At 30.7% G+C, this 20315-nt stretch overlaps 1 protein-coding gene across 1 annotated transcript in view; it reads right to left on the bottom strand.

Annotated features, from left to right (window-relative positions):
- LOC132754992 (uncharacterized) overlaps positions 1-20315 on the bottom strand; it is a 56653-nt gene that overhangs the window by 3569 nt on the left and 32769 nt on the right. The window contains exons 4-12 of the mRNA XM_060745768.1: positions 16506-16849; positions 15985-16268; positions 14964-15155; positions 11742-11952; positions 11135-11218; positions 2241-2285; positions 1662-1682; positions 522-554; positions 150-176 (exon numbers count right to left, since the gene is read on the bottom strand). Of these exons, the coding sequence (XP_060601751.1) occupies positions 150-176; positions 522-554; positions 1662-1682; positions 2241-2285; positions 11135-11218; positions 11742-11952; positions 14964-15155; positions 15985-16268; positions 16506-16849 (1241 nt within the window). The remainder of the gene's footprint in view (positions 1-149; positions 177-521; positions 555-1661; positions 1683-2240; positions 2286-11134; positions 11219-11741; positions 11953-14963; positions 15156-15984; positions 16269-16505; positions 16850-20315) is intronic.

Raw genomic sequence — 20315 nt, 5'->3', positions numbered from 1 at the left:
TTGGCGCCCTATATTTGTCGTGCTGGCGCCCTTAAGAGCCCGAGTCGAAAACACAATTAGTGATCATATAACCGTGTTTTCATCGAAGGCAGAAATCATCCAACATAGTTTACGTTTAATGTGGAAAGAAAATCAAATAATTGTTATACCTCCAGAAGATGATCCTGATCCTGAACCTAAAACCAAAAACAAATCGTTGCAATGAGGTACATAGTAATCTCTTGTTAGAAATATAATCTGACAATACAATTGAATTGTGTGAATATTTTTATGATTAAATAAATACATTCGTACGATTGATTTTAATAATATTCAACTACACAAAAAAAAAAAAGATTATTCAAATGCCATGGTAGTTTTTGCCATGACGGCAATGCAGTGTATTACCTAATGTATCATGGGAGGGAACGCTTGTATCAATTTAATTATTATTAATTCATGGAAATAAATTATAATGCCTTCCCAAAGTGGATATTATACGCTATTTTGAAAGTGATGAAGAAAGAAAACAACGACATTACCACCAGAGGGATTTGCTTCCCAGGAACTAGCACCTGAAATCATATATTAAAGAAATAAAACTTATAAAAGTATCAGCTCAATTATCTAATAAAAACAACACGACAAGTAATTATCATTAACAAGAAGGCCAAGATTACCCTAGATCGTCGCTCATCTGACCTATCGAACTCATCCTACAATTACCTAGATAAGCATTCTCCGATCAAGTTTCATGATAGGTGAGTCAAAAATGTGACCACTAATGTTAACAAGGATTATCTATATTTGTGCAGTCAGTTTTGCCTAGATTTTGACCCAGGTAAACTTGACCTAGAAATCATCAAAACAAACTTTCAGAGCAATTTCCAGGATATTTGGATCATAACAGTAGCCACTAGAGTGTTAACAAGATTTTTCTTTTTTTAGCTCCTGTGACCTAGTTTTTCATCCGAGATGACCCATGTTCGAATTCCTCCGAGCAATTACCTACACAAGGATCCTGACAAAGTTTAATGATAATTGAGTCAAAATGTGACCACTAGAGTGTTAATAAGGTTTTTCCATATTTGGGCGGTGTGACCTAGTTTTTGAACCCAGGTGACCCATATTCAAACTTGAGTTAAAAATCATCAAAACAAACTTTCAGACCAATTTCCAGGATATTTGGATCAAAACAGTAGCCACTAGAGATTTTTCTATTTTTAGCTCCTGTGACCTAGTTTTTCATCCGAGATGACCCATGTTCGAACTCATTCGAGCTATTACCTAGATAAGCATCCTGACAAAGTTTGATGATGATTGATGCAAAAATGTGACCACTAGAGTGTTAACGAACAAGTGTGGACGGACGACGGACATTCAACGATCCTAAAAGCTAGCTCAGGTGAGCTTAAAAAACCAATAGACAAATAGTTATAAAATCCAAACAACACGAAATAAGATAAAATAAAACAAAACGGCAAATAGTTGTCAATCAAAACAACCCGAAACATAATTATAAAAAATAATACAAAACGAAAAACTATATATGTTTGGTAATGATTCCTAGAATAATACATTTACACTGATGTTTTATATCATATCAAAAAGGAAAACAACTGAATAGATGTAAATCTCAATTTTCATTGTGAATACACCATTCGAATTATAAAATAACTTACCACCTATGGAGGCACTTGATCCTAAAGAACAAAATTTATTAACATATTTACTGTAATAAACAAACAAGAACTACTTTAATGTATCTATAGTAAATGTTTGACGGAAACTACTGTTGGCAATTTTTAATGTGAATGTGGACCTTACGGATGATGATATACACAATAAAAGGGGTATGTCATTCAATAAAAAAATAATAAACATTTTCCTATATATGGCCTTTGTTTTCTAAAATAATCAACTTTAAGTGTTATTTACATATAAAAATGGAACAAAACTTTAGACACAAGAGTCTTGTATTGTAGCAGAAATTTGCTTTTGTGAAACGAAATACATTTGAACCTGTTATTTTAGCATAACCAAAGTATCAAAACAATGTAATTAATAGTATCAACGATTAGTTACGGTAACAGGTATTGTCTCCTTCAAAAATTAAAAATAAGATAAAAAATATATTACGTGCCATCAAATTATTACCAGAAGAAACTTAAATTATTTTTTATCATTATAAAAGTGTTGAATTTTATATTCAGTGAGTAAAACTAAAAAGTTTAAAGTTTCACTTATTCTTATATTATTACCTCGAGGAGTGAATATATTAACTTCGAGGCGATCCCGGTCTTGCGCTGAAATTTCAAAAGTAATGCATGGATGAAAATTGGGTATTCCCGGTTTTCAAATTTTGATTTTCGTAACATTCAAATGTATAACTATTCATTATTATTAATTATTATTATTTATTATTATTATTATTATTATTATTATTATTATTATTATTATCATTATTACTATTATTAATATTATTATTATAATTATTATTCTCCTACACATTTTGTTGTTAGATCTATATTTCATTTTTACTGGAATTATTGTTACTATTAAAATTTGAGCTTCTTTCTTTACGCAATAACGGTCAATGTCATTACCCTTGTACATGTCATATTTGATTTATTTGTATGCGATTCCAACTTCACACGGTCATATTATTGCTACATAAAATTGCAAAATATTTCTCAGGAAGAATAACATATTATGAAAGCCAAATAGTGTCAAATGAAATAGAACAACATATTGGAAAGGCGTTACAACGCGAATCAAATTGCGTACTCGCATAAAAAAGGCGTTATAAAGGAACTTAAAACGTAATGACACACTTAAAGGCGTAGTTACGCAAAACGCATGACGTTATAATGCAAATAAAGGTGTTATAACACAAAAAACGCGTAATTTAACGCGAAAGACCAGCGTGCAACGAAAACTGTGAAGATTATGTAAGTATAGCTATACTATCCATACGCACATGACTTCCCTTTTGTTATGTGCACTGATCCATGCTATTTTTACAACTGTTCCGATATAAATAAATTTAACCAATTTTTGAAACTATGTCACACTAAGATTAGAAATTTCTTTACAATAGGGGCATGTTTAAAGTAATTGATATAATGCAAGAGAATTAAGAGTAACTGTATTTACACCCTAATGAACCTACTAGTCACTAGTCACCTTAAAGAGGCATTATTAATGTATTGCAAATAGTTTATATCATTACTGCGCAAATGAAAACATAGTTATTGTAAATTGTGTTTGATTCATATGCAACAAAATTTAATGACCAGGCTCGATATCGGCAGGTAAATAGCATAACGCATAATCAGTCTTTAAGTCATTACTTCATAAAGAAGTCCTTTCACACCTATTCACTATCACCTTTTTGACGACTGCAATGGTGAAAAAACGCCCTTTTTAGATCCCAAACACTTGTTTTTGTTTGAGAAATGTTGTTAAATATGTTATCATATTTTATCCGCCGACAATATCATCGCGTAGAAGATTTTGGACTTTTAAAAGGACAAAATTAGCCACAGTTCGATCGGAGGGTAACGTGTAACCAACGCTGAAAAGCCTTTCACTCTATATAATCCATTGAGAAGTTGCAGCACTTTGAAATCAGTTTTGATGGAAAAAATCAACGCAAAATAGTGATATTTGGCAATTTTGAGATGTCCCCTCGTTTCAATGGTAACAGAAAATTTCAGATTGAGCATGCCGTTACAAAGGCTATGGGCCAACCAGAACACATTTATGCTCAAAATCATTTCTACCTACTCATTTCTACTATTCGCACCTGGAATTCTCTTCCTGAAACTTTTCGATCTAGTCCAACTTTAAACTCATTCAAGTCAAAATAACCCCGAATATCAAAAGACCACCGTCTTACTATAATACAGGCACACGTTAAGATCAAATCCTTCACACAAGATTAAGATTAGGATGTAGTTCATTGAATGAGGATCTATTCAGAAGGTCTATTGTGGAAAGTCCAACATGCACATGCGGAATGAGAGAAACTGTATCTCATTTCTTATTGCAATGTACCAAATACAGAAATATATGCGAAAGATTTCTCACTAATATTTAAATTGTCCGGCTACAGTAAATAATCTCTTTTACAGCAACGAACATCTCTCTTCTGATGAAAACAAAATCCTCTTTCAGAATGTCCAAAAATTCATTACACAATCAAAGCGCTTTTTGCAAGAAATACTATCATTGTGAATAAACTTGGTCTTTCCGTACGCTCATATTTCCTTAATGTTAACCTTATTTATTAAACTCCGATATATTCAATCATACCTTTCCTTACATTCTTCCTTTCTTTTAGCATTTCACCATAATTTACCTTAGTTTCTCTATAGTGATAATTCAACAATCAATTATTCTCTAATCCTTTGTTGTACATTCAAAGAGCTTACATCTAACCGCAACATGTTTGTATCTTTATCTTGAAAATTACTTTTACTGGAGAGGAATTGATATAGAATTGTTTTACTTATTTTCCAATCCAGGCTGAATTGCATTGTTGTGCAATATTTGTAAATGTCATTTATGTATAATTTATTGAATAAATAAAGTTTAAACTAAGGCTATGGACCAGTCAACATTTGTGCTAAATTTAAAACATGATGAATATATAGTTTCATAGCAATTTGAACTTGTAACAGGAAGCTGTTCAATGAAAAAAGCCATTTTCACAAAATGCTTATGCAGTAAACAGATGCACCATGACGTCATCAATTATCAACGAACAACAGGATATCAGGGAATGTGTAATATAAATTACAACGTATTCCCACAAGACAAAAACACCGTAACTAGTAGAACCAAGAATCTATTATTATGTGCGTACAAGTACCAAGACAGGACTGGTGTTAAGTGCCGCGCTTTGAAAATGAGAACCAGTCCGGCTGTAGTCGGAGTCATTCGGTAATATGTTGGTTCCCATATTCAAAGCGCGGCGGATTTGAATACGGCAAAGCTTGGGAGCCAATTTTGAATTTTTCGAAAGATTTTGTAATTTGTAATTTGATGTTTATGTCGCCTGTTGCGTTGTTTATATTGTTGTTGACGTTTAAAATTGACCATCATCGTAGAGAATAATATCTTCTGTGACAACAGGATTATCTGAAAATATTGGAAATCGAATAAAATACATGGTGACTTTGACAGAAGGTTTGTGGAATTTTATCTTGTCTATTATTACAGACTTTGAAATTAGATTTTTCTTTAAAACGCTTATTTATATATATGTATATCGGAATGAAAAATATACATTTTATTTGGATTTTAAAGGCGATTTAAGCTCCACAGCCGAAGCGTATGTGTGTCATACCATCGAATGTCGAAATCCAGCCTTGTAGATTGATAAAAGTTTCACATTTACGCATGTCTCGGGTTGCGATTCAAATGTGCTGGAAAGGCTTTTCTAACAGTTGTAACAGTATGCAGTAACAAAAAAAGATAAAGTTAATATTTTCTATCTTGTCTTGTTAAATATCTTCTACAAAAAAAATAAATAAATAAATAAAAAAACCAACAACAACAATAATAATAATAACTTGGTATTCAGTGTCGAACCCCCTTCCCCCACACACAACTAGAAATAATTAAAAAAAAGTAACGACCGTTGCTTTAAAGAATATTTAATTAAATAAGAAAACTTACCAAGTTTGATGTCCAAAACGTTATACATATAATAATGACGCAATACATGTTCAGTGTCTGTTTGAAATGCATGTTCACTTAAGTAAATTTGACTTTCTATTGAAGGCTGCCATTTTTACATTATCAATTAACGACTATGAATTACGTTCACGAAAAGTTCGTGCGAATACAATTTACACACACCTTGCACTGCCTGAAGAATTAAATTTTCAATAAGATCTTATTATCATTATATGTGTTTAATAATTTATCTGCTTTTTTACTAAATCGTCGTATAAGTAATAAACAGCAACACCGTAGGGAACGTGTTACAGTATCGCGTTTTTAGGCTACAGTATACAATTTTTAAGATGGAGGATTATTTGTGGGGAAGGCAGGTTGGTGATTTTTATTCCAGTCCGCACTACAAGTAGTTTAGTTTCTAACAGATGTTTTTGTGCTTAGACTGTAAGGAACGGGATCCGGTATCTAGTCATATATTTCCTCATGCACCGCAGATTTATCTCTAAATTGGCTCATTATTATGCAAATTTGACAGTTTGAAAATTTGAATCAAGAGAACAACGCATTTTTCTCCAGTTCGGACATAATGTAAGAATACCTACAAAAAATAAGCCTACAAAAAGTCCTTTGAGTTTAGAAACGTTTATAAAAGTAAACGACCAGTTGAACTTATTTTCCTGATCGTCAAATGCGTTTGAAAAAATAAACAATGTTACAGTATAGAGCTAGGGGAATTTTGCAGAGTTACAGTATAAACCGTGCGACTTTTAATCGACTTTGTTACAGTATATACCCAGATTTCGGTTACAGTTTAAATACGAGCCAAATTTCAAATTAAGTACGTGTATCCATTATTTCTATAAAAATAAGCTATACCTTTCTATTTAATATATTCTTGAAAGGTTGTATTACATTTTTTCTTCAGCAAAAATGTAATAGTTTTTTTTTTCTTACTTTATGTACATATATTCAGATTAAGACATTTTACAGAATTAGTAATGTCCTATGTAGGGACTGTTTTCAACAACATAAACCGTTATCAAATTTTATGTAGGGAAAAATATTATTACTTCCATTACACATTATAATGCCATTTAGTCATAAAATAGAGAAAAACACAATCCTCAACGAAAGTCCAACACGGCAAAATGAAAATGTTTCAGGCTCGATTTAATTGAGTTCATGGACGGTAGTGGTAACTGCAAGCTACCGTCCATGCGTCCTCGCACCGGCTTAAGCAGAATTCATCATTTAACATTTAGATTTTTTAAACATCTGTAGATGTGTTCATAAGGCGGTTATCATGGAACCTTTAATGTAACACGTTAGTGCCATTCAATGAAAAGCGTCATATTGTCCTTCAGGTTAAAAATTGAGTGTGCCCTTAACGTGAGTACAATAGGTTAAATTAAAAATAAAATAGAATTTCCCTCACGAATTTCTAAAATATTTGTACGATAGTCTTCGGATGATTAATTCTTAAAGAATAAATAAAGAAGATATGTAAATATATTTTCAGTGAACGCTTTGAATATATTGTCCGCCAGTTAATCGAATACAACTGATTGTATGTCCCAAAAAACTAAATCTATATGTGCCGTGCATATAGATTAAAATTCAGGATAACAGAAGTCAAGAAGGTCAGATCATATTGATCGAGTAATACCTTTTATTTCTATTAAATTATGTCATGCATTTGTATGAACTGGTCGGACAAAAATATATAATTATCACATTCTTAATTGTACATCGTACCACGGACTTCAAAAGTCTACCAGGAGCTCAGTTTTTCGTAATTTTATTTTATATTTTAACGGAATTTCATACACGATAAACAGGCAGAATGTTTTGCAATAATATAGCGGAAAACGTAGAGGTCTGGGAGAGGACAGTCGATTTATGACACTTCCTTTGATACGCGTCGGACTAACTTTGAATCGGCATAACTGTTTTTATAGTCAAGAAATTTACATGCGGTTTAAAGCACATGATAGGGAATTCATTTATGGAGGGAACCGTGTCAGGGATTTTTTGTTTGCTTAATCAGGGGCTTAATTATCTTTATCTACGTAATATGTATGGTGAAAAAAGTCGTATTCAATGTTTTACATTTGAGATCAGATAGAAAGACATTTGAGAACAAATAGAAAACAATCTGAGACACGGTTCCAAAGATATTATAATTATGTTTATATTCCAAAAAAATTGATGAAAAAAAAAAAAGAAATAATGACATTGACATGATGATTTAAGATAATAGAATTTTCGTTCAAAATAAATTACAGTGGAGCCTTGCTAATCCGAACCCTTCTAATCCGAAATCCTTTTTTACCCGAACGAAGTGTCCGGTCCCGATTTTATTCGTTCTATTTTTAATAGTATAAAAACCTTTCGGATCCGGAATCTGTCTACTCCGAATTTCGGACGATTTTTTCAATTTTTGTTCTTATTTCCTTTAAATATTGGATTAAACTTAAGAACAATAATAATAATTCTGTTTTGTGTGACATTTTTATACAACAATGTACACTATCACAATTAAATGTTAATAATTGGGTGTTTAGAATTAAACAAACTCTTGGCAATCTAGGTCTTTCACATATATTTGATATATTTAATCCTAATTTGAATTATTTTTCTATTATACAAAGACGATTGCGTGACCAGTATATTCAAGAATGGAGTTCAAGTTTAAATACCATGCGCAAATTAGAATATTATGCAAAATTTAAAAATGTGTTAGAATTTGAACCTTATCTTAATAATATTGTCAACGATATTTCTAGAATCCAGTTAACTAGATTCCGTTTGTCTTCGCATAATCTTGCAATTGAAACTGGTAGATTTAATAATATAGAGAGAAATGAAAGATTGTGTTTATTTTGTAATCAGAAACAGATTGAATCTGAATATCATTTTTTATTGATTTGTCCAAAATATAATAATATCAGAAAAGATTTACTTCCAAAATATTATACATCTTGGCCTTCACTTAATAAATTTGTTGCATTAATGAATAATAATAATAAAACTATTCAAGTAAAATTAGCAACTTATATTAAAGAGGCATTTAAAGTAAGAACATTGGCTATTGAGCTAAATGAATTTTTACAGACAAACAGTGCTTAATTGTAAATTTATTTTCATTGTATTGTAATGTTTATATGTTATGTGTTTAATTAATCATATGCATTTGAATTATTATTGTACATTTATATGTTATTTTGTCTTGGCCATATTCTATAATTATTTACTTGTAAATGGCCCAAGGCATATTTATGCCGATTGCTAAATAAAGATTGAATTGAAAAAAATATTTTACTCTAAAATTTACCTCTCGGATCCGAACAGATTTTGCCAAATGTCACACCTTCATTCAAAATAACAAATAATCGCATATCTTGCAGGTGTAAACATACACCAAACTGATAAGTGTTATTTCGCTCGATTAATGGGTGAAACTTATGATCTGCGAAGGTGTGAACATTACAATTAGCTTACTTTAATATCTTCTATAATTGCTGAATTGGTTGTTTTTCGTCAGCTTCTATAAATATTTTGATATAATGCAATAGAAATATCTTTTAGTCCTTTGTATTGGATTCAATGATACGTGATTGAGTAATGAAAAGTAATGGAAACTGTCAGTGAATTCGGATAGTCGCTGACTCGGATAAGAGTAAACAACAATTGACAAATGCTGTTACGAATATCTCATCATGTATCGGCCTCCTGCTTAACATCGTAGGTTAACTTACCCTTGAACACATAATATTTTTGCTTATTTATTTTTTTTATATATATAAATTCACATGTATTAAAATGTACGAAAAGAGACTGCAAAAATGAAATATCTAAATTGCAATTTTAAATGCATTCCCGTTTTCCTTCAACTATTTTGCAAATAACATGAAAAACATGTAAAAAAAAACCTTCTAATTCGGAAACTTTTCTAATCCGGAAACCTTTCTAATCCGAACTTTTCGTCTGGTCCGTACGAGTTCGGATTAGACAGGTTCCACTGTATTTACAAAGGCATTTTTTCAATTATGTTATTTTTTTATGAAGATCAAAGACATTAAATGGACAAAATTTAAATAAATAACAATTATTAGTTAAATGACTTGGTTTAAATGACACATTATGGTAGTACCACGAAAAGGGTCTGTTGTCGCCTTAAACTTGTGTTCTGCACACCTTATCAATATAAGTAATATTTCTGCAAAATAGTTTTAATTTCTTTCTATCAGTTCAATAGATACAGAGCGGATACAAAACATTGGTATTAAAACATGATGACTAAGTGTGACAATATACGCCGAAATTCTTTTTGGCGTATAAAAAGAAACTGGAAGATTTTTGTACATTGATAGAAATGATTGCAAATGTAAACTTTGCATATATAACTCAGAATTGAATCAGAATACCACTTCCTTTTTATGCTGTGTAGTTTATACTGATATAAAAGTCAAAAACATTTCATGACCTAATTAGAGACATTTCCGACTTTATTGTCAACTACTAGTAAAGGGCTTATTCTTAAATTTGCTCACTTTGTTCAAAATGCTTTTCAGTTGTGGCAACTGTCTCCTGAACACGTAAGTACTTCTCAATGTTTATATTGTATTGATTTTTTTTAATTATTGTATGCTATAGTGTTTGCACATGTTAAACTATCCGCCATATTTGTCACGATGTTCTGTAAATGGCCAACGGTAATGATTATTTGCTAAGTTGTCAATATAAAGAATGAAATTAAACTTAATTTGGTATTAAATTAACTTTAAAGCTCCCTTTGTTTTGTGTAATAACACCTTTTAATTCGCATTACCACGCCGTTTGTTTTGCATAATACACTTGTTTTGCATAAAACACTTTTATTTTCGAGTAATAAGACCTTAACAGGTTTTTTTTTAATTTAAGCTGTTTTTTTATATTATTAGGCTTTCGTATAGTATAGAATTTTCATGGATATTTTTATTCAGAAATTATTATTTAAATTGTATTCTTTTATATTAAGTGTAGATGAGCCCGAAGCATCCATTGCAATTAGCTCTGATTGGCTATTATTTTTAGATCATTCAATTTAAGAGATTATGTTAGTTACCATATATAAATATTTCTGATAAATGTGTAGGAAATTTGGAAATTTGTTCCACAGTTGTCATTATGACACATTGGTCCAAGTGGCAGCCATCTTGCATTTTTGCTAGTATAAATTCAAAACAGGGTTTGCTATATTTTTGGTAATGTTAGTTTGATAATACAGAAGCATTTAGATATTAACAAAAAAAAGTATGACTTGACTTTTCGTGTATGCCCTAGATGGTAAATGTTGTTAAAAACAGACAACTACTATCAACTCAATACTGTATGTATGAATTTTTCGTAAAGTTTTTAAATATACTAATTAAGGATTTTTGTTTCGTGAAAAATATGCATCATAATTATAGTATAATACTCTTACCATTAGCGATAGCAACGTTGCGATACATTTCAGTTATTCCTCTGCCACAATCTACCAGAAGCCTTCCAACACCTAATATCCCTTCTGCATGTTGAATTGAAAAATATAGATCAGTTTATATTATTTCAAACAGTTGAAACATTATAAATAATATAAAACGTGAACAACCAGATATTTTAAGACAATAAAAACAACGGAAAAACTTACTTCTGATATTTCAAAATATTGAATAATAATGAATTTAGTAAGCTTAAGAAATGTAATGTTACTTACTGTGTAAATTAGACTGAATATCAAAATAACATTCAAAATATTATTTCATTATATAATTTCAGCACCTATTTGAAATTATACAAATAGATACCTTAAACCATTACCTATTGCTCCTTCTACATGCATAAGCTACAACCCCTAAAAGGAGATCTTATTAATTCTTTAAACAACGTGCGTATACTTTGTAAAAGGGAAATTAAATGGACGAAAGTGTAACGAAATGCAAGTGTAATGGAAAAAAAATCGGGTAGTTTACATTCAATTCCCTTTAAGTATATAGATGTTTTTCAAAGGAATATAATAAGTCAGCTATGTTACTGATATTAAGACGTACGCAGGATTTGATCATTCTCTTGGCTCTTTTCAAATTCTTTTCTCTTAACTTCAAGCTTTTCATTTTCCTTTGCTAGCTTTTCAAGTTTTTCTTTGTTCTCTTTTTCAGAAGCAGCTGCTGTTTTTTCTATGTCTCTTACTTTTGCTTTTTGCTTTATGAGCTCTTTAGTAGTCTTCATTTCTTCATTGTATTTTTGCCAAATATCCAATTTCTACAGAGTAAAATAAAAACAGAGTAAAATAAAAATTTATGCTTTTTTCCATTTTATAACTTTTTCAACTTTAACTCAAGTGGATGAACTTAAAAAACACCTTTTGAGCAACAATTCCCTTTAGCCGAGATTGTTTATTTACAGATTTTGCAAAGGGGTGATATCTCTCTACATAACATGTGTATATGGGACACAATTATTGTATCGTATGTTTGTTGTTACAAGCTTTTTCATTTAGATTTTTAACAACATTAAATAAATTGCAGGAACTGAAACGAGGGCTCGTCCCGCTTTTATTACCTATTTCGAGGGCCGTCCGTGGCCCAGTGGTTAAGGTCGTTGACTTCAAACCACTTGCCCCTCACCGCTGTGGGTTCGAATCCCGACAGGGACTTTGGATTCTTTCATGTGAGGAAGCTATCTAGCTAGCTTACGGAACGTCGGTGGTTCTACTCAGGTGCCCGTTCGTGCCTGAAATAATGCACGGAAGGGCACCTGAGGTCTTCCTCCACCAGTAAAGCTGGAACGTCGCGATATGACCTATACTGTGTCGATGTGACGTAAAACCCAAAACAAACGAACAAACAAAACCTATTTCGAACGAAACGATAGGATCTGTACTTCATACAAATGATCACAATATCTCTTCAATTAAGACAAATAACTATGATGTGTACACTCATATTCATTCCCGAATCTTTTATTTTTGTTTAATTTGACTCTGCAAATAAGACATTTTTACAAGTCTAACAACAAATATTTCAGACCACCATTGTGTTAAAATGTGCTGGTGAAAAGCTGTAAGTCATGACATTTGTTACGAAAGTGCATTATTTGATGAATGGCATTTTTAAACATTGGCTTATCTGTACGATATATTGGTGAATATTAATTTGTATTTTTTATGTTTTTTCAGATTTTAAAATTTAAATTAAATGTATATTACTTCAAACGTCAAACTAAGAAACAAATAATTATGCACCTTATACTGACCTATTCATTAGAGTTTAGTAGAATGTTTTGGTGCTTGGTCATTTTTCAATTACTTGAACCTGTATAGCATTACTGTGTATCATTTACCAGTGCTTTGTATTATATATAGTATATTATCATATCAGAAATCACACCGCAGCTACATCATGTACATGCATCATTTACAGTGATTTGGCTACTCCTATCAACTGGACCAAAAAGGAATCCGTAAAGAACGCCTAAAATTGAAAATATTGCAAGCTTGGTTTGATTGAGCCCGTAATTGACGGTACTGGAAGGAGCAAGATACCGTCCATGTCCCCTAGCACTGGCTTAAGTAAAATTCAAAATTTCATCATGGTAAACATAAATGGTGATATATTGAATATAGAAACATCCATTGATGTGTCAATACAGCGGTTAGCATTGAACCTTCAATATGACACGTTGATAAGCGGTCCCCTTTTGAAAAACATGCGTGTGCCCTAAACGAGATATCAATGCGTGGAAATTTATTACATCGTTGTTCAAAATTCTAGGCTGAAAAAATATTTTTTAAAAATTGTGGAAGAGTTGGCCATTGTTATGTATTTGCACAGCCATATTATATGATGCTTTACGATGATATGTATAAGATAATACATAAGATAAACTACATACAAGAGTATTCCGCTAATTATGATATAACAAAAATTTGTAACAAAATTACCAACGTCCTAAGAGATGTGCTACATAAAGCACAAAAACTGTGCTGTTTCAAAAGATTGAATAATTGATCCGGAGTTTCTGTGCAAAATTTTGAATAATGCTAGGTTATGCAATTAACAAAATTCGTAAAAGAAATATGTTTAAATCACTCCTGTGTATGTGTCAACATAAATATATTTGTATAGCTGTGATCAATATTTTAAAGCCACAAAATGTGACAAATAAAATATAAAGACATGGTTTGGTCTGTTACACGGTGTAGTTCATGTCCGGTTCATAATTTTTCATCGATCAAGTAATGTGTGCGATTCAGCAATTACATTTTATTTGCGTGGACTTGCACGATCAGAGAAGTATGGACTAGACACAAAATGTTCCATATAAAAGACCATGTTCAGCTTTGACCTATAAGTTTGACCTTGACCTTGAAGGTAGGAGTCCGCGTGTTTGGTATGACACATAGATTTCCATAATTTGTGCAAAGTAATTTCAAAATCTCTTGATCTTTTAAAAAGTTATGGACTGAACACAAAATATTCCCTTTAACAGACCATTTTGTGATTTGACTTCAAAGTGTGATCTTGACCTTGAGGTAGGCGATTTGGTGTTATACATAACACGTCGTCATATTACTATTGTGAAAAGTTGTGTACATTTGTTTTCAAATGTGTGACACGTGTTTTATGCACACTCATAGGAAATTCGTATCTTTTTGTTGATAAATACTATGCCTTAACATTTGGCATACAGGATTATCCAGTAGAAAATATATATACAAGTTTTATGAGTCATGCACTTAGGGAGAAAAATGTTTTCACCTTCGATGTCATAAAGTATCAAAGGGAAACTAAAATAAAGCATTTCTCAGACAAGATTTTTGATTGGGTCATTACCCTTAAAGCTTATTAAAAGATTAACTTTGATTACTCAAACACATTAACATTTTGGCCTATACTGCCCGACATTTGCGGTGCCCTGCTATTAACCCAACACCATGATCCTTGATAAAGGTTGATTTTTTGTCAAATGCCGACAGTGTTTCTTTGTTGTCTTAAAACAATTTTTATATTGAATCATATTTCGATACCTGTAAGCTGTTTTAGATATTGAATTCAAATGAGATAGGCAAGTTGTTGCTGTATGACGGTTAGTATTTAACGTGTATATCATATTCTGATAGGCATTACAATTTAACTGAATATCTTTAGCTGTCTCCGTTATTCAATGTTATAAACAACATGTCCATATAGTTTGTTTGTGCTAGTGTGACTTTAAATGCTTTATCATTGATGAATAACTAATAATGTAAGCATATTATATAAAAATATTACCTCGGGGCCTAAGTTTGTACATTCTCTATAAGCCTTTTCCGCTTTATCATAATCATAATGAAAACATGTTTCTCCCCAATCTTCAAAGTACTCCTCTTTCCGAAGTTTTTGTCCGATTTCAGATACTGCAGACTGGAGAGCTTCTTTGCATTTGTCTTTTTGCATCTCTTTAAACATGTTTTCTATATCAACCTGAAAAATACATAATTCCATTGAGAAAATTTATAAAAAGAGGATCTGCATACAGCCAAGAATAAATTGTAAACGCCAGTTACGTTTTTTATGTCAGGCAGTATTATCTATACCATGTAATGAAATTGTCCTTCGTATGACGGTTCACAAATTGGCGATCGGAAAGATCGTTGTAGAAAGGTAACTTTTGCTATTGGTGAAATTATTCAAGATCATGTAACTCCATTTTTATGGTTTTATATCATAAATATAATGCTCAAATGAAGATTTATCAATATTGTAAGTTCCAAAAAGCGCTACTCGTAAAAATATTACCGAATACACATTTCAAGTAATAAAAGGAGGTTATTAGAAATTTATTTTCAATAAAGTCTAAGTCAAATTTTTAAATAAGAAATGAATGCGTATATTTTCGGGATTACATATAATGTGGACGAATGTTTGCAGTACATATTTCACATATTCTTCGATGTTCGAAATTTGGTTTAGAAGCATAATTATATACATATGTGTGGTAACCTTGATTAAACATATAGTCTCTTTAAATATGCATTATTAGAAAACTACGATACACTTTCAGTATAAGCGTTAATATTTACAAATGATGGATATTGTAGTATTAGCTAACGGATATCTAATATCAGGTTTCATATATCTCTCCATTTGTATCACATATTATGAATTGCGAAAAAGTATTTTATAAAAAAACAAGACAGGAAGAAAACAGCCGCTTTATTTCTCTTACGAAGTTCGGAAGGTGGTACCTTAGCCAAAGTTTTTATAATACATGATTTATATAAATAATACATGCAAATGTTGAGTTCCGTACCTTGAACTCCTTTTCATCTACTTCAATGCTTCCGGAAATAGTGAAACACTTTTCATAAATATGTTCCACAGCAGCATTCTTTTCCATTTCATGAAGTCCCATTAACGTTTCTGGTTGAATCGGTAGAGGCCATTTTTTTCTCATCTCAGTTTTATATGTTTCTAAAGCTGATTGTTTTATAACATCGTTCTTTTCTTTAAGTATTTCTGATAAGGATTTCGAAAGCATTCTTAAATCGTCATCATTGACGTGCTTGACTGTTCTTCGAATATTTTCTGCCAACACTGAAACATATAAGGCGTCGTAAGATGCCTTTTTATGTTGCTATATATTATCCGTCCTACGGGAAGTTTTAAAATTATTATTGCTTTGTAAACATTACGTTGTATCTTTAAAAACTTTTAAAAGATATGAAAACTTTACCCCAAATGAATTTAGGCATATAGGAATGATCGAATATGTATGATTCAAGCAGTAATTCTCAAAACGAATGACGTAATATTAAGAGATGTCAAAAATACCGATTCCATTAATTGTCTTGTTTGACGCAGCACGTAACGGCTTGGTATTGTTAGTCAAGTACTTTTTCATCTCATTCCTGCCTTGAAGAAATTCTTCACAGAGTTCTGAATCAGGTGTGTTCGCCAAATCAATCACTTTACCCTCTTTTGGTTTGACGAGCGTAAATGCTTTTGTCTGTCGAAACGTGTCTAAAAGTTCAGGGTTTTGTCTAAATAGTTTCTGAAATTCTGTGTCAGGACATTCCGGCTGGTCGAGATCGAAGTCCCTCAAGACAGAAACAAGGATTGGTTTTTCTAGAACGGCATTTCCTTTCCTATACCTATTGAACAAACTGCATACAAATCTGATTTGTTAAATCAAATAAAAATTCAATTCAATACATGGCATTGTGTCAAAGCCTTTTAGCAATTAATTACATATTTTGAGTGTATGACATCACGACCCATTGACACTTCGACCCCTGGACACCTCGACCCCTAAGACATCTCGATCCATGACACTTAGACCCTAAGACACTAAGACCCCTTAAATTTACTGGACATTTCGACCCCTTCTTCTATAATGTACATGAAGACGTTAACTTAGAAAAAATAATGTGCATCAAGACGTAAATATAGTAAAAAAAGTAATTTTGATTACAAGTTTGATTATTATATATACAATCTAAAAGATAAACTGAATAATAAGTGAAACCATATTAAAACCGTTATTTGTTATACACAATCATTCAAGTCAAGTATTTAATGTAGAGAATAGAAACACACACACTACATTTTAACAGAAAGTATTAATATATACATGTATTATGTATGTATGTATACATAATATCATAAATAACAGTAATTGCAATATATATAGTAAACGTTATTTGTTATTATAAAAATATCTATCAGTCGTTTCGTAATTCACCTTTTTCTAAGCAAATATTGTCATTATTTCCATGTGCATTTTTTAAATTATTTTCTGTAAATCGAACAACTAATTTCAGAAAATCTAAGGCTTTTTGGTTCTTTAAAACTTTTAATACTATATTTTAATGAAAAACATGTACGTGTATTATTATACATGAAATAAAAATATTTTTTTCGAAGACTTGAGTATGGAATAAATTAAATATCAAGAACTTGAACTTTTTAATCATTAACAAAGCATAAATAATTACGAAAAGTAACAAAAAACTTCCGAAAATTGACTCAAGTCAATATTGCCAAAAATATAAGTCATGATAAAATTAAAAAACAAATATCCTTATCTGCCACTGAAGTCACAAGCAAAATAAAAATATCACCAATACCAGTACCGTATTAATTTACTAACAAATAATTTTTCATAAAACATTTGTGTTAGATACATTTTAATATATATAATTATTACATAAATGTTATCGATGTATCAATACGCTTTTATCATGCCTGTTTGCCTATGAATTAATATGTTATATGTTTATATATCTTAATTAAATAATTAAACTAAATGTTACATAGAACAATTTCTTTCCCAATCAGAAAATCCCGTTTAAATGAAATGAACAACAACAACAATTTGGTAATTGGCAGAATGTTTACCACAGATGTCAATTACCGATAATTAAATTACCAATGACACCTGGCTGATTTTTATTGGGCACACGTTTTCACACCATTTATATAATGTGGTTAAGAGGAACATATATTGACTTCAAGATTTTAAATAGTTTTCTTAACTTGTTATTGTCGTAAATATTGTTTTTGAAGCTTATTTTGGCAATATTTCACTCAAACTATGATAAAGAAAATGTGTATATGAATTGTGAGATGTAATAAAACATTTGGAAATTAACATATTTTTCTTTACAAATTATATGAAAAATAGATGAGACTGTTTATTTTTTGTCAATATAATTACAATTCAACATATCATAAGTTACATTTTAGTTGTAAATTACATTGTACATGTAGTTCTCGAAATACGTTTAAAATAAAATTAATTGAATTTTCAAATTTCAACCATTTATTGCTTGATTGGTATTTTGAATTCATAATGTAAATACCACAAAAAATGAGAACATCGCTTCTTTGACAAGTCAATTCAATATGTAACATAAATTAAGTAGACAAAATATGTAAAATAATTCATTGCCAATATAACAAGCATGAGTTTGTCACAGAAAAATAAACTAAATCTTTACAAACTTGTAGAAATGAATTAATACGCAATACACAAATCGCGCACTTTCCTTATTATCATTATCATAATTCCTCCATTACTTTAAGTCTGGGGGTCTTTTTGATACATCATGCCTATCTGTTATTCTAAAGTGCAAAAATTGAGATAGGGGTCGAAATGTTTTACCCACTAGGGATCGAAAAGTCATATTTACCCACTAGGGATCGAAAAGTCATATTAAAAGGGGTTTAAGTGTCAAGGGGTCTATAAGTCATCTTGATATCGTAAGCCGTCGAGAAGTCAAGGGGTCTAAATGTGTTACTTGCACATATTTTTTATGTAGAGAAACTGAACTTTCTATCTCTACTTTTAGTAATAAAAACATCATAATTGATAAATCAAGAAAAAATAATTAAGACATACAATGAATGATATCCCTTTTCACCTTTTATACTTATAATCACTTCAAACGTTTTTGAAATTGTGAAATATATTATGTTCTTTCATTTATAATTATAATAAAAAAAAAAATATTAAAAGTTAAATTAACAGATTCAAGTGAAGGGAAGCACACACAAGTGTATTCAAGTTCATTAAATTCAAAGATACTAGAAATAAACATAATCTTAAGTAAAACAAACATTTTTTGTGCAACATTAATAATTGTAATAGACTAAGTAAGATGAGCATGTATATTAAATAGATCTTATAAGAGCCTTACATAAAATCACTAGTTTTAGGTCATAAATATCTGTCAGTACAACGTTTATAAATGGGTGCGTTTATTTATTTAATTTCATATTTCAGAAACAAACTTCATTTCTCACTTAATGACACCTTTCTTATGGAACCTATTATTAAGTTTTTATCCAAACATGCGACTTTAAATATAACAGTTACGTGTTATACCTATACGATAGACGAATTTACACAAGAATGGCGAACTAGTATCAACAATATGGAGGTTTTAAATTTGTATAAATATGTAAAAGATACATTAGAAATGGAACCCTATTTAAACAATATCGCATCCCGTATCTTACGGATCGGATTGACAAAGTTGCGTATATCAGCACATAGTCTAAGAATCCAGACCGGCAGATATGGGAGAGATAGATTAGAGAGAAATCTTCGAGTATGTCAAATATGTTATGGTAATGAAATAGAAGACGAGTTCCATTTTGTTTTTAATTGGCCGGCATATCATTCTATTAGACTAAAGTATATCAAGAATTTTTTTAGAACAAAGCCAAGTATGTTTAAATTTACACAATTGTTGTCATCTAAAAACAAGTCAAATATTGTCATGTTAGCAAAATTTATACAATAATCACTAGAAATACGTACGAGTAGATAATTACGATCAAACAACTGATTTACATTTAATTGTTTGTAATATATCATTTGTAAATATGATGCTTGTTAATGACAAATATTTAAAAAATTATAGATTGTATAAAGCACATCCTAAATGCATTTTTCAGAAATATATAATTTATAGCAAAGAAAATTGTATATATCAAAATTGTGTGTATAAGAGTGTGAGCAAACGATGGATTAGAATGAGCATTTAAGGAAAATCATCAACAGAAAGAAAAGCAATTGCTTATATCGGGCGAATTTTCATATTATGCTACATTCATTAAAGAAAAAAGTAAAGTTAA

Source organism: Ruditapes philippinarum, unplaced genomic scaffold, assembly GCF_026571515.1.
Source record: "Ruditapes philippinarum isolate M1 unplaced genomic scaffold, ASM2657151v2 ctg99_1_1_1_1, whole genome shotgun sequence".
Taxonomy (NCBI): domain Eukaryota; kingdom Metazoa; phylum Mollusca; class Bivalvia; order Venerida; family Veneridae; genus Ruditapes; species Ruditapes philippinarum.
Note: the sequence above shows the minus strand (reverse complement) of the source record. Positions and strands in the feature narration are given on the sequence as shown.